The 14,960-nt window shown below is 45.6% G+C and overlaps 2 protein-coding genes across 2 annotated transcripts; one reads left to right on the forward strand and one right to left on the reverse strand.

Annotated features, from left to right (window-relative positions):
* The first annotated feature begins 1,453 nt into the window (after positions 1–1,453).
* On the forward strand, positions 1,454–4,641 carry LOC130472941 (14 kDa phosphohistidine phosphatase-like). The gene is made up of 3 exons (XM_056844445.1): positions 1,454–1,608; positions 3,884–4,008; positions 4,517–4,641. The coding sequence occupies exons 1-3, from the start codon at positions 1,470–1,472 to the stop codon at positions 4,607–4,609; spliced, it is 357 nt and encodes a 118-aa protein (XP_056700423.1). The 5' UTR covers positions 1,454–1,469; the 3' UTR covers positions 4,610–4,641.
* An 8,985-nt stretch (positions 4,642–13,626) lies between these two features.
* METTL18 (methyltransferase 18, RPL3 N3(tau)-histidine) lies at positions 13,627–14,731 on the reverse strand. Its single transcript, XM_056844444.1, has one exon. It carries the CDS (start codon positions 14,729–14,731, stop codon positions 13,628–13,630), a length of 1,104 nt encoding a protein of 367 aa, XP_056700422.1. The 3' UTR covers position 13,627.
* Positions 14,732–14,960: the final 229 nt, after the last annotated feature.

Raw genomic sequence — 14,960 nt, forward strand, 5'->3', positions numbered from 1 at the left:
TGCCTGGGATTTGCCTCTTGAGATGCACTCCCCCCCCCCCCCGTCCATATTCTCAGGACTCAACCATAAGCCCCCATGCAGAGTTTTGAGAATATGGATGGGGGGAACGTGCACCCCTAGAGGGGCAAATCCAAGGCAAAACCTCCCCCGCATCAACGGTCTCGCTCTTTTCTAACAGGACAACAGCGGCCTTCTGCCTTGAACCCCTCCTCCCGCCCCCTTCCCTCCCCACGACCCAATCAGCGACTCCCTTCCTTTCTATGCAGGCATGAGAACTGAACTCTGAGCAATAAGGGCACATCTGTGTATCCACCACACTAGAGAAAATATTCTTAGCCCTTTTAACAGCAGGGCCCTTGATGAATGCCTTATTCCTCTGTGGTTGCAGCAATTTCTGGCATTTCAACAGAAGGAGAAGCTCAATGCAAAAATCTCAGCAGGGAAATCTTTCTGATCCTAACACAAACATTGTATATATAGTAAGTTATGATATGGCAAACAAGGGTTCGTGGGGGGAGAGAGACCTGAGATCAATATTTCAAGAAAACAGTTTATTTGCAGCTGCTGACTCAGAGGCCCTAATGGGCAGAAATCTCTGAGCCCCGATCATACTGAGGAAGGGATATTTATCCAAATTCAAGATATGACAACCCATCAACATTCAGGGTAGCGCTGATAACACTCCAGACATCGAGGCGGCAGTGGAGTAATAGTTTCACCCAGTTCTTGTTATGGTTTACTGTAACCCTCCATGACTCTTGGCCCAATTCCTTAGCACACAGGCATACACACACAGAGATATCCTGCCCAGCAACAAGCTATTCCCTTGCTGTCCTAATACATTTCAATACATGTACAGGGAGGAAAAGAGATTATTACCAATTGCTAAAGCAGTGGATCTTCCATAGTCAGGGGAAGTCTACCTGCTGTCACAGTTAGATGAAGCACAATGTTTCAGTACAATGTTTGGACTTCCCCACTCCTGCAGCAGCCTGAAATGCGCCCTGGACTTATTTTTTCTGTGGGAGAAGGGACCCACACACACAGGAACAGGATATGGCTGTGCATTTTGGGTTGCCAGGGGAGAGGGGAATCGACAAAAATCACGCTTCATGGATTTAGTTCTCGCGGACCCCTGGGGGTCCCTGGACCCCTGGTTGGGAACCAGAGAGTGGCAAATCCGAGGCAGCAGAGCCCCTCCCCCCACCCCGCACCAACGGCCGCGCTCGTTTCGAGCGGGGCCACAACGGCCTTCTGCCTCGAATCCCTCCTCCCGCCCCCTCCCTTCCCCGCGGCCCAATCAGCGACTCCCTTCCCGCCCAGCGGAGCCAATGAGCGCGCCGAGGCTGTGCGTCGTCGGGCTCCGGCTGGGCCCTGGCTGCGGGAGGCTTCTGCGGCCCCGCGGCCATTTTTGGGGCCGGGGAGGGTCTCTGGCCCTGGGCGGCGGCCCCCCGGGAGGAGGCCGGGCGATGGCCGGGCAGCTGAGCGCGGTGCCCGAGGTGGAGATCGACGCGGAGGGCACCTTCAAGTACATCCTCGTGCGAGTGCAGCAGGAGGCCGGCCAGCACCGCGATATCGTCCGGGGCACCGCCGCCGCCGAGTTCCACAGTGAGGGGGGGAGGGCGACGCTGGGGGGTGGGGGTAGATTGTTTGGGGTGGTTTGCGTGTGCACGCACCCACAGGCCTTGTGAATAGAGGCACGTGCAATGTCTCCGTTGAGACACAGATATATATATATATATATATATATATATATATATATATATATATATATATATATATATATATATATATATATATATATATATATATATATTTAATTTTTATATTAGTTTTTTATAATAAATCCAAAGGAAAAAAGAAAAGAAAAAAATACATAAGAAAAGAAATGAAATAAAAAAGAAATAATACATACATATATAGAGCGTAAGTTTCTGTTGTTACATTATTATTCATATAAAGATATATATTACACTCTAATTCAGAATCCCACCCCCCACCACAGTGCCCATCACCATGGACTTCCGATGGAGTGTAGTGACTAACAGAAAAAAATCACATTATTTTACATTAATTAAAATCACATTGTACTATAATTCGTTAACTGTATTTTTAAAATCCGTTTTTGCCAATTTACCCCAATATACAGCGGCCTTTAACCATATATTTTTAAATTCCTCCATGTCTTTACGTTGAGGCACAGATATCACGCATGCGCGCTTTCTATGTGGCCATTTATTCATGGAAGGTTTTGCATTGGATTTGCCACTCTATAGATGCACATTTTCCCCCATCTTAATTCTCAAAACTCTGCATGGCGGCTTATTGTTGAGTTTTGAGAATATGGATGGGGGGAAAGTGTATCTAAAGAGTGGCAAATCCAGTGCAAAGCCTTCCAAGAATAAATGGCCTGTGCGTGCACCCATTGAGACACAGATGTCACATGCATGCACATGTATGCTTTCTGTGTGTATGCATCCACACAATTTATGTATGGTGTTCATGCACACGTTATTAGAGAATTTTTATGCCCGCTCCCCAGAGAATCTGCATGAGATGGCTTACAAAAATAAAACAAAATGCAGGCGCACACTTATACTGTATAACCATATATAAATGTCTTACTTATAAGCCTATTACATTAGGTGCTGCTGCAGTGGTCTTGTTTGTTGGCTTCCTAGAGGCATCTGGTGAGCCACTGTGTGAACAGACTGCTGGACCTGATGGGCCTCTGTCTGGCCCACCATGGCTTTTCTGATGTTCTTAAGTTATACACTTATATAGGTGCTGCCACTTACAAGCAGAGCTAGGGTAGCCTCTCCTTTTCCTCTATGAATGCAAGTGCTTACCACAGTGTAATTCCAGAAGGGTGGATGTGTTAGCACGCTACAGCAAAAATAACCTGGAAGCTTCGGGTGTCTGAAGAAGAAGTGAGCTGTGACTCAGGAAAGCTCATACCCTGCCAGAGGTTTTGTTAGTCCTTAAGGTGCTACTAGACTCTTACCCTTTTCTGCTGCCACAGACAGACTAATGTGGCTACCCGTCGTGATCTGGAGTTTTCTGGCAGTTTAAAGAAATTTTGATTCCAGCATAAACTTTTGGGGACTGCAGCCCAGTTTGTCAGGACAAATGCTAAGTGAGGAACACTGGCATGCATTGGATAAAGTGGACTCTTTATCCCTAAACATTCATGCTGGAGTAAAATGCTGTGAATTTCCTTCATTTTTCAGGGGGTTGGGCTAGATGACCCTGGTGGTCTCTTCCAACTCTATGATTCTATGAAAATGTTTCCGCTCCATGAGCCACTGCAAAAGTGTTAGGTGTCACATTTTTATGTTCCCTTAGGTGCGTTGTGAGGCCTGCCACATGCCTACACAAACTGAGCATGTGCCTCTTCTGTAATGCACTGGATTTCCAAAGCAGATATTTAGAGGTTGTTCAGCAGAGAAATCAGAGTGGAAATGGGACCCCTGCTAGTATAAAAATTCAAAGGAATCAATAGGTCCTAAAGGAAGCTATGGGACCTTTTTTATCTTCTTGGGCACCAGCATGTGTCTACACCTGAGTATTCTTTTAGCTACCCAGAGCACTGACTTCCCTGGATCACCAAGTTGTCCTTCAGATGCTTGCAAATTGAGCTCTTTAAAATCTGCTCCAGTATCTTCCCTGGGACAGAGGTCAAACTGATTGACCTGTAGTTCATATTTAGTTCTGTCACCAGAAGTGTGCAAAGGTTGTTTGTGTAATTAATGTGGATGGTAAATTTCAAAGAATCTAGAAATAATTAAACTTCCATAGAATTTACAAAAAATAAAAGTTTTGATTGCGATTTATTTTTGTAAGGTACTCTTAATACTGCTTACCAATTATTTTTGTTTTGCAGATCACATATTCGAGAAAGTAAATCCTGAGTTGGAGAAACTAGGTTTTGCATGCAAGTGCCTTGGAGGAGGAAAAATTGAGCATAATAGTAAAGAGAAGAAAATCCGTGTATTTGGTCTTTCAACAGTAAGTGTTGACTATCCATAATGACTGGCGTTGTTCACTGAGAAAGATAATGTGGGTATCTATGATAATTTAGAAAATTGTCCTTGGTAGTATTTCAGAGGAGAAGGAACAAGGTAGGAAATAGACATTTGTCCATGTACGTATATGCAATTTATATAATTTTTACAAAATCAAAATATTGTTTCCCCTTTGAGTCTGGATGCAGAAAGACTTCCTGCCCATCCCCAGATCTCATCCTGTGTATCACTTGTTTATCAATATTTGTTGGAAGGGGCATAATTGCCTTCGTCAGATTTTGAACAGTGAGAGATGTAAACTTGTTTTTTAAAAGTAGGAGAAGTCCCCAGCTTATATATGATATATATGATATCCTTAATAGAAATGTGAAATGTGATATGAGCATATGCACCAGTGGTCTACTTCGAGCAGGCACCACCAGGAGCTGCATGTAATCTCTCTCTTGGGAACTATTGAGTTATTGTGGGCTGATCTTGTTTTTGTCTTTCAGGGATATGGAAAAGCTGACCATGCTGTGACAGTGGAACTACTGAAGAAAACCTATAAGGACTATGACATTAGTTGGTCAGATGACAAGAAGTGAATTGCCTCTGCTGTTTCTTTTCAGCATAATGTGGACTTCTTTCACAAAGTACAATCAAGTGCATTTTCAGTTTTGCTGAATAAAAAAGACTGAATGTAAAGCTGTTTACAATTAAAAGAATGTACTTTTGCCATTTAAGACTTCACTTCTGCAATCTTTTGCTTTTCAGACCTGAAACCCTTAGCCTGAGGATAGGATTGCCAGCTGGCCTGGAGAGAGAGAAAAAAGTCCTGTCCCTTTAGTTGAGGTGTAATGTGTAGAAATGGGCAGTTGAACCTTTTTCTTGGCATGGAGGTACATCCTATTGAGCTTCAATTAAAGGGGCAGGACATTTTTTCCCCAGCCAGTTAACAACCCTGCCTAAGGGGTGGACAGATGCATATGTATTATCATATCTTTTGCATTTTTATATACACACTCTTGGGAGACAGGCACCCATAAAAGAAACCATGGTTTTTCAGCTGCTGATGAGTTCTTGGTTAATGCCTGGATGTGTTTTGGGGGAATCAAATGCACATGGCCACTCACACTAGATGTGTTGGGTTCTTCAGCCCGTTCCAGTTTGCTGGCAGGAAAGTTCCAGACTGAACTAATCCTGTAGGGAAGATGGGATAAGGACGCAGGTAGGTTCTGCCTCTTCCTGTGGGAAACTTGATGTTTCCAAAGATTTTTTTCCCAAGGCAGAACCTACAGATATACATACAATGTATATCACATTATAGCAACCAGCTGCAGACATTGCTAAGGGATGGCTCACTGTGGCAAGACCATGATTTTGTGGAGCCTGGCGTATCAACCAAAGTTGGCAGAAGGCAGTCTGAACTAAAGGCTCCACTTGTATGGCCATGAGAAATAGGGGACCTATTTAACAGCAAGCCTAAGTTGTAAACCTGATATCTTAATGGGGAATGTAATACCCATCCAGCATTGATTAGATACCTCTCTCACAGCCCTGCAAATTACCTGTCAACTGTGCCGCCACCTTGTCTAGATTCTGTTTCAATGAATTAGTTCCTCCCATTAGTGCTTCTAGACATTGAGTCAGAATCTCCACTGGATTAGATTAAAAAGTAAAAGAAAGTCATATGCATACTGATAATGCTTAAGCCAAATTTCTGGAGATTTCTCCCAAGGGTTTCAGGTAGACGTTAAATATAATGGGGGACAAAGTAGAGCCATACAGTACCATAAATACCACGGTGCAAAACAACCGCCTACAATCTCCCCCCTCTCTCCTGTAACCACCATGGTTGATAGGTTGACAAAACACTGATTTAGGAGAACGGAGCCTTGTGTACTCACCGTGACGGCTCCTTCTGTTCTGGGTTGAAGGGCATCTTGATCCGTGGGTATTCTCGTCACGTGCCCAGGGAGGCAGGACCAAATATTTTTTCTACAGCTTCCTGTCTCCCTGGGCGGGAAACCCAGTTTACGGACTCGCCGAGCTAATGAGACAGGTAAGTGAACAACAACAAGCAAACAACAGCATTGCATTTAAGCAAAAAACAATGAGCTCCTTGAAAGAACAGTAACTTCAACAAGAAAGAAACGTTAAGGAAAGGTCCCTGGACAAATGGCGGACATAGTTAGTTTCAGGAAGGAATTACAATCTGTTGTGAATTTCCAATTTTAAAGCCCTCTATGAAGGAGAAATGGGTCTTGGACCTGAGAAGGGTGGGCAAGATGCCCTTCAACCCAGAACAGAAGGAGCCGTCACGGTGAGTACACAAGGCTCCGTTCTCAGTTCTGGGTGGAAGGGCATCTTGATCCGTGGGATATCCAAGAGCTATGCCCCGGGGTGGGATTCAGTACTAGTCCAAGACTTGCTGTAACACCCTTCTACCGAATGCGGCGTCAGCGGAGGCCCTGGAATCTATTTTATAGTGTTTAACGAAGGTGGAGACTGACGACCATGTGGCCGCCCGACAAATTTCTTCCAGGGAAGCTTGTTTATTGAAAGCTGCTGAAGTGGCCGCACTGCGCACTGAGTGTGCAGTGATTCCTTCCGGAGGGGGAATTTTGCTGGCCCTATATGCTTCAATAATACACTGCTTGACTGCCGTGCTAATGGCAGAGGTTGACATTTTCCCCCCTTTATTGGGATTAGTGATGGAGATGAAGAGAGCATCAGATTTTCTAAAGTCAGCTGTTCGACTGAGGTAAGTTTTCAGCAACCTACGTAGGTCTAACTTATGCCATTCCTTTTCCTTGGGATGAACCGGATGAGGACAAAAGGAAGGTAAGTGTATCTCCTGAGACCTGTGGAATAGGGAATTTACCTTGGGAACAAAGGTGGGGTCCGTTCTTAACACCACCTTATCCCTGTGAAATGTGCAGAGACCCTCTCTGGAGGAGAGTGCTCCAAGCTCAGACACACGCCGAGCGGAGGTCACTGCGATAAGGAAAATAGTCTTAAGTCTCAGCATTCTAAGGGACACTTCCTTGATCGGCTCAAACGGTGGTCTAGTTAGGGCCGAGAGAACCACGTTGAGGCGCCAGGTAGGGAAACGATGCACTACCGGCGGTCTGGTTTGAGTCACACCTTTTAAAAAGGTTATAATGTGTGGGTGTCGAGAAGGGGGAAAACCCTCTATATCGGTTAGAACTGTAGATAACGCCGCTACCTGTCTGCGCAAGGTGGAAGCCGACAGACCCATATCCAGACCCTCATGGAGGAAAACTAGAATCTTAGGGATCCCTGGGGAAAGGGGATCGATGGATTTACGCTTGCACCAGAGTACAAATGCTCTCCAAGAAGTATTATATATTCTCCTAGTTGACGGTCTCCTAGCTTCTAGCATCGTGTCTACTACAGCTGGGGAGTAGCCGATCCCTAGGAGCGATCCCCGCTCAATTTCCACGCGGTTAAGCGCAGCCATTGAGGTTCTGGATGGAACAGAGGTCCCTGATGTAGGAGGTCTGGGTTGGTTGGAAGTTCCCAAGGGGACTGAATTGACATTTTTTGCAGGCTGGGGAACCAAGGTCTCCTTGGCCAGAGGGGAGCAATGAGAATGACCGTTGCTCTTTCCCTTCTGATCTTTCGAACCACCCTCTGTAGTATGGGAATGGGAGGAAAGGCGAACAGGAGCTCCTGAGGCCATGGAGCCACCAGAGCATCCATTTGTTCCGCTTCCCGATGAAAGTACCGGGTAAAAAACCTGGGTAGAAGGCGGTTGGTCGCCGAGGCAAAGAGATCCACCTTGGGTCGGCCGAACCTCTCCTGAATCTGTTTGAAAATGGACTCGTTGAGGGACCATTCCCCTTCGTCCAGTATCTGACGACTTAGCCAGTCGGCCTGCGAATTTAGGGACCCGCTGATGTGTTCTGCGGAAAGAGATAATAGGTTTGACTCTGCCCAAGAAAGGATCGCCCTTGCCTCTTTGTATAGGCTGGGGGATCTCGACCCCCCCTGTTTGTTGACATATGCCTTGGCCGAGATGTTGTCCGTTCGGACCAAGACATGTCTGTGGCGTAGTATGATCTGGAAGTGAGTTAAAGCCAAGAGGATTGCTCTCAGCTCTAGTCTGTTTATGTGCATCTTTCTTTCCCTGATGGACCAGGTGCCCTGGGCTATCTGGGATTGACAGGTGGCTCCCCAACCCTCCAGGCTGGCATCCGTAAATACCTGGATACGGTCTTCTACTAAGAAGTGTAATCCCCTGTTGAGGTTGCTGCTCCTGTACCACCAAGTCAGAGATTGTCGGAAGGATAGCGGGAGCGGAACTACCTTGTCCCTGCTCCTTGTGATAAGGTCCTGATATGGATGAAGTAAGTTTTGGAGCCCCCTTGAGTGGAACCTGGCCCACGGTACCGAAATTATGCAGGAAACCATCTTCCCTAGTAATTTGGCTAGGGTCATGATTCTGCCCCGAGTGGAGCCTATCGTGGTCTTGACCATGGACTGGATTTTGACTATCTTGTCCTGGGGAAGAATTACCAAGTTCTTGTGAGTGTCTATAATAACCCCCAGATGTTCCAACCTTTGTGTGGGGGTTAGGTGGCTCTTCTCCAAATTCACCAGGAATCCGTGTGAAGATAAAACCTGAATCACCCTGGAGGTGTGATCCAGTGCTTGCTCTCTGGTCCCTGAGCAGATTAGGAGATCGTCGAGGTACGGAAAAACCGCAATCCCCTCCTGGCGAAGCAAGGCTACCAGCGTCACCAAGATTTTGGTGAAGACGCGGGGAGCGGAGTTCAACCCGAAGGGGAGGGCTTTGAACTGATAATGCTTCCGGTCGTAGCAGAACCGGAGAAATTTGCGATGGGACAGGTGGATGGGGACGTGGAGGTACGCCTCCTTCAGATCCAGGGAAGTGAGGTACTGATCCAATTGAAGGGCTTCTAGAATGGAACGTAGCGTCTCCATGCGAAATTTTCTGTAACGCACGCTCCTGTTCAGGTGTTTTAAGTCTAAAATAGCTCTCCAGTCCCCATTTTTCTTGGGGACTGTAAAGAAAATTGAATATACCCCACTTCCCTGTTCGATCTGAGGAACAGGTTCGATGGCCTGGATCTGCAGGAGGTGAGATACTGCCTCCAAGGTTCTCTGATGTTTTTCTGGTCTTATTGACCTTGGGGAGTTTACAAATTTGTCTCGGGGTATGTTGGTAAATTCTATGCGGTAGCCCGATTGAACAATCTGAGCTACCCATGCGTCCGTGTAAGATCTGTCCCACGCATCCTGGAAAAGAAGAAGCCTGCCCCCTATATCTTTGAGGTTGGCGTCACTGTTTTGGGGTTTTTGGAAACCGGTCTCCCTTGGTGTTGGTGAATTGCTGATGTCCCTGGGGGGGACGAAAAAACTTGCCACCCCCTCTACGAGATGAACCTCTGAAATTGTTACTGTTACCCCAAGCCCCCCTCCTGTGGTCTGGTCTGAAGGGAGCAAGGGTGTGTGAGGACCTAAAGTTGGGAAAAGAGGATGAAGATGAAGATCTCCCATCTCTCTTGTAGGACTTAGGAAGCACTTTCTTTTTGTCCTTATTTTCAACTAAAATTTTTTCTAGTCTTTCGCCAAAAAGTTTCCCTCCAGTATAGGGATAGGACATTGTCAGAGTCTTATTCTTTAATTCATTCTGCCAAGGGCGGATCCAAAGAGCCCGCCTGATGGCGACATTGGAAGATGTGGCCCTGGCAGCAAAGGACATTGCGTCCAACGACGCGTCAGCCATAAATGCCGATGCTTTGAGAAGCCTATTAAGGCCTTCTGTTAGTTTACGGTTGTCACCAGTATACAACTGGATGATCTTTCTGATCCAAACTATGGAGGCCCTTGCCATAATTGATGTAGCGGCCGAGGCCTGAATGGCCAGGGTGGAGGCCTCGTGCACCTTTTTTGATAGGATCTCTGTTTTCCTATCGATGGGATCTCTAATGCTTCCCATTCCATCCTCTGCGGGGAGATCTGAGGAATGAAGTGCTGCCACAGGGGCATCAATGAGAGGGAGCTGGAATAGCGACATGGCCTGAGGGACCATGGTGTAGAGCTTTTTTATGCTCGCTGAAAACTGCCTATTGGCAAGGGGTTTGTCTAACTCAGTTTGGACCTGAGTCTCAAAAAACTCAGGGAAAGGAATCTCCCAAATCCTGGGCTTGGTACTGGGGAAGAATTCCCTGGTTCCCTTCTTTTTAGTCTTTGGTTTTGGAACTGACTCTGTATCTGGGTCCTCGTTGAGGTCCAGTGCAATAAGGGCCTTATTTAAGAGGGTCTGGAAATCCTCTGCTAGAAACAGGCGAGGATGTTGTTCTTCCAATAGTATAGGAGTGTCCTCGTCGGAGTCAAATTCTCCTTCCTCTCTAGTTTCTGAGTCAGAAGCCCCTGAGAGATATTCTTCAGAAGGCTGGTAGGACTGAACCACCGGTTGTGATTTTAAGGCTGCTTTGGTGCGCCACTGAGAGTTAGCCTGATCATCTTGCTCCCCCCTCCCCTGGGGGTTAAGAGAGTGAGACTGTGAAGGGGCAATGCCATGTAACAAGGGAGCCATGGAATCCCTAAAGGCGTTCATCATTTGTGCTTGTCTGTCTAACACCCCATTAAAGAAATTTAGCATTTCCCTCCGAGATACAGGAGCCTCAGGCTCATCGCCACATACATTACCCCCAGTAACGAAATCCAAAGAGGTGCCCTCCAAGGCCGAATTTCCCGGGGCCAGGCCCGCGGTTTGTGGCCGTTCGCGCCCTTCTCCCGTTTGGGCGCCATTTTGAAGCGGCTCCTCAGAGCGCGCTTTCTTTGCTGCGGCCGCCCCATCGGAGCCGGGCGCCGCGCGGCCGCTGGCTCGGCCGCCAGAATGATCTTTGCGCCTTCGCCCTGTTGAAACAACGAGGGCCGGATCCGCATCTCCTTCGGACAGGAGGTCCGAATCGGAGTCCCTCCTGCCGTCCGCCATCTTGTCCGAGGGACGAAGTGGAGTCGGGAGAAAAGAGGAGGGGGTGAGGAAGGGAGGGGGCTAGGAAGATCGGTAAAAGCGGGTAGACGCAAACGCGTCTAAAACGGCAGGAGGAGAGAGGGAGAAAACAACAAGGTCGGGGAGGGAGAGAAATGGAGAGGAATCCTCTATAGACGGAGCTCAAGAAAAACGCTGCCACCCTATACAAGGCAGGACGGAAACTGGGTTTCCCGCCCAGGGAGACAGGAAGCTGTAGAAAAAATATTTGGTCCTGCCTCCCTGGGCACGTGACGAGAATACCCACGGATCAAGATGCCCTTCCACCCAGAACTGAGAATAAGTAGCCACATCTATCTCCCAACGTTAGATGTCCAACAGGCAACCTAAGCATTTTCAGTTCCAAAACAAGGATAGAAACCAGGATTGAAATTAGTCTAAAAAGTTTTATTTTGATGCCTTTCATGTAACTGTAAAGCCTGAAGTATTCTTGTCTTCCTGGAAAATTGTTTCAGCCACGAGCTGGAAAAGTCACAAATGCCCAAATGCCCAGACCCCTAAAAATAAAATGCTGGCCCAGCATGAAAACCAGGCATCTTAAAATAGTGTTGGCCAATCCTGAAAACCTGGCATTATTGTATACCTTAGTCCATCCTCTTATGCTAGCTTTTCCAGTATCTTCACTAAACATCTTGCTCAAGGATGTAACTGCCTTAAAAGAAAATCAGCACAGGCCGATTGTTTCCAGTAATTAATTTGGCAGCTACTGGCAGGAAGGAAAATTGTCTTTTTCTGATCAACAGGAAAAAGTGTGATACAACGAAGAGAAGTGCTTGAGGTCCTGTGGATTACAGAAAGTATACATAAAGAAGTACGCTAAGACATGCCTCAAAAGCCCAGCGGTCTATGCCCCTACCTTCAGAGGTGAGATGGGTGGCAATAGAGACTAGTGGTACCCGTTGAATGCCCTTCCCCCTCAAGACTGGCCTGGCGCCTACATTACTCTCTTGCACACCAGGCCAAAAAGTTTCTGTTTACTTAGGTTTTTAATTAAGGGGCTGATGTTTTGCTCTGACTGTCAAGTCCCAGCTGACTTACGGCGACCCCACGGGGTTTTCAAGGCAAAGAGACTTTGGAGGTGGTTTGCCATTACTAGCCCCCGCATCACGACTCTGGTATTCCTTGGATGTCTCCCATCCAAATACGAGCTAGAGTCAGGGATGAGTGTGTGACAGACCCAAGGTGACCCAACAAGCTTCCATTGTGTGAGCGGGGATTTGACCCTGGGTTTCCCAGGTCCTAGCCTGACACCTTAACCACTACACCACGCTTTTACCGCATGCATACATGAACCTTTACTGGCATAATAACCATGTGGGGAGATGCATTTGTACAGGTACCTTAAAAGAAAAAAACCGCGTTCCATCATGAAATGACAACTGGTTAAAATCAGTATATAACTAACATTGAAATCCTTATATTTCAAGCTAATAAAACCATCCAGACCCATTAATAACAAATACACTCATTCATCTCCATGGTCATCATTCTTGTCCTATACCATCATTCTCTCTCTCTCTGACTTTATGACAATTGCAAGAAATTCAGCGACATGCTTGGTGACCTCCGGGGATTTATCCATCAATAACAATTTGATACTCTTGTCTGCTGAATTTTTTGGAACTTGAAGGTGAGGATAAATTAATTGTGAATGCTGTTGAATGAAAAATGGACAGTGCAAGAGGATATGATGAACAGTCTGGTTCTTTAAGATGACAACTACAAAACCTTTTCTCTCGAGGTACTTTCTTATATCTGCCACTAACCATAGCTGAAGGAAATATATTCAGCCTGGCCAACATGAAGGCCCTACGTTGCTGGGGGCCATGTTTTTACCACCATGTTAATAGCATGTTTTACCAATAACGTATTCGTTTTAAGCTGCTTAATTATCTGTTTTTATGCTCTTTTTCGTTGCTCTGCTAGGTGTTAATTATAAATGCTTAATGTTTTAAAAAAACACCATTGGCAAACTTGGCATATCTGATCATAGAGGTGGTAATTAGTTTACAAATTACCAACCAGCCATGGGGGCTCTAATTGCAGCAGAAAAGCAGGATATAAATAAATCACCATTGTGCTAACCGTACTCTAAAAATTATTCTCCAGACATTTACAAAAGCAGAGATTATGTACAATTCTGCAATTCCCAAATCTGGGGAAATATCCAGAGTGTTTGGTTTTTTTTAAATGCATTCTACTTTGCAGGAGAGGGTTGACCCGCTCAAAAGCAACCCCCCCAATACCAGCAAAGTTTCTTGGCCTTCCTACATCTGATCAAAAGTGGCACAGAAAATATCCTTGTGTTGCATAATTATCTTTGTCCACCTCCAAGGTATAATTATTTAATCATGTTCAAACTTGGATGGAAAATATCAAAAAACCACAACTGGCTGGTACAACAAATTTACAGGTGATATAGGGCAAAAAACTCCGGCATTACAGAAGGAAAAGCAATCAGATCAAAGACCGAAGAAGAGCCATGGAAGAAGGTGACGAAGAGCCAAGAATGAGCCACTAGAAATGTGCACCAAGAAAACAAGTAATCTTTATTGCACTGTATGATGAGATCAAATCAGGAGGGATTCTTAAACACCAGTTCAATAATAAACCGCTTCAACCCCTTGTCAATAATTTTAACACTTCTAGAATTGAACACATTTTTCTTTTTGACGAACTCTTGAAAGAGCAGGACCCCACCTCCACACCCAAAATAATGTGCTTTGCCAGCCACATAGACACAGCCATTTGCTTTCAGTAATTTCGAAAGTGTATCATGCAAAGCTTCATAGTAATCAGGATTGTAAACAGTTTCTGACGTGATTATGAGATCATATTTTGCGAAGGGCGTAACGCTATTCAGTAAAAGCTTACTAAAACCTGACCATTCCCCAGAAAAGAATTTGCACTTAGAAATTAAATCTTGGTTGAAGTCTGTTTCCTGGAGCTGCACTAGAGAAGGACCGGTAATTCCTTCAGAATCACCACTCGGACAAATGCAGTTTACCAGTATGTTAGGTAGAGTTATTTCTTCAATCACCACACCGTTATAGTCCTGAAAGTGAACTCTTTCAGCATTTCCTTTCAACGCAGTGATTCCCAGCAGTCCGGCTCCACAGCCCAAGTCCAAAACTACCTTATGTGCAAACTGAACTTTAGCTTCTGAAAAATAGTCCATGAGATCAAATGTGCATTCCCATATTTTCAGACCTCCTTCGTAGACACCAGTGATTAGGTCTGAGTGAGAAGAAATGCTTTTAGTCAGTATGTTGTCACCATGGGTGTAATTCGGGAGTTCTGCCTTCACCACAGAAATATTTATATGATACAGGCCTGGTAGTTTCTCTACAACTTTACTTCCCAAGATTTTGCCGACATCTTTAGGGACGTTATGTGCCTTGGCCGCTGCAGGACAAGAATACTTCTCTGGCAAAGTTACGTCATGGCTTTTACTCAAAGAGCTGTGATCTGCCACCTGAGCAGGCATTTCTGATAAAAGTTCCTGGTTAAACATATTTTCTTCTGAGGACATATCATTTCTCTTTTCTGCCAGGCTTTCTTGCTTGTCCAGGAGGATTAAAGATTCCTGTACCAATTCTTGTTGTGGTTTTTCATCCTCAAGAGCTTCTAGTCTGCTTTCTTCTGTGTTCTCTATAGAGAAGTTGAACTGAAATGCCATTCTCTTGTGAAACGTGCAAAAATAGAGAATCTCCAAAGTACAAACCTACAGGACACTGCCGGAAGAATGAGCTGAAAAGCAGTTTGTTGGTTCAGTCTTTATTTCAATCTTCTCTGTACTTACATGTTCTGTTTGCTCTGCTAAGATTGCTTCTTAAATGGAAATGTACTTGCACTCCTAAAAAAAAGAAATAATAAAAATCAACAAACAGTAACAGCAGTAAAACACT

The sequence above is a fragment of the Euleptes europaea genome, chromosome 2, assembly GCF_029931775.1.
Source record: "Euleptes europaea isolate rEulEur1 chromosome 2, rEulEur1.hap1, whole genome shotgun sequence".
Taxonomy (NCBI): Eukaryota; Metazoa; Chordata; class Lepidosauria; order Squamata; family Sphaerodactylidae; genus Euleptes; species Euleptes europaea.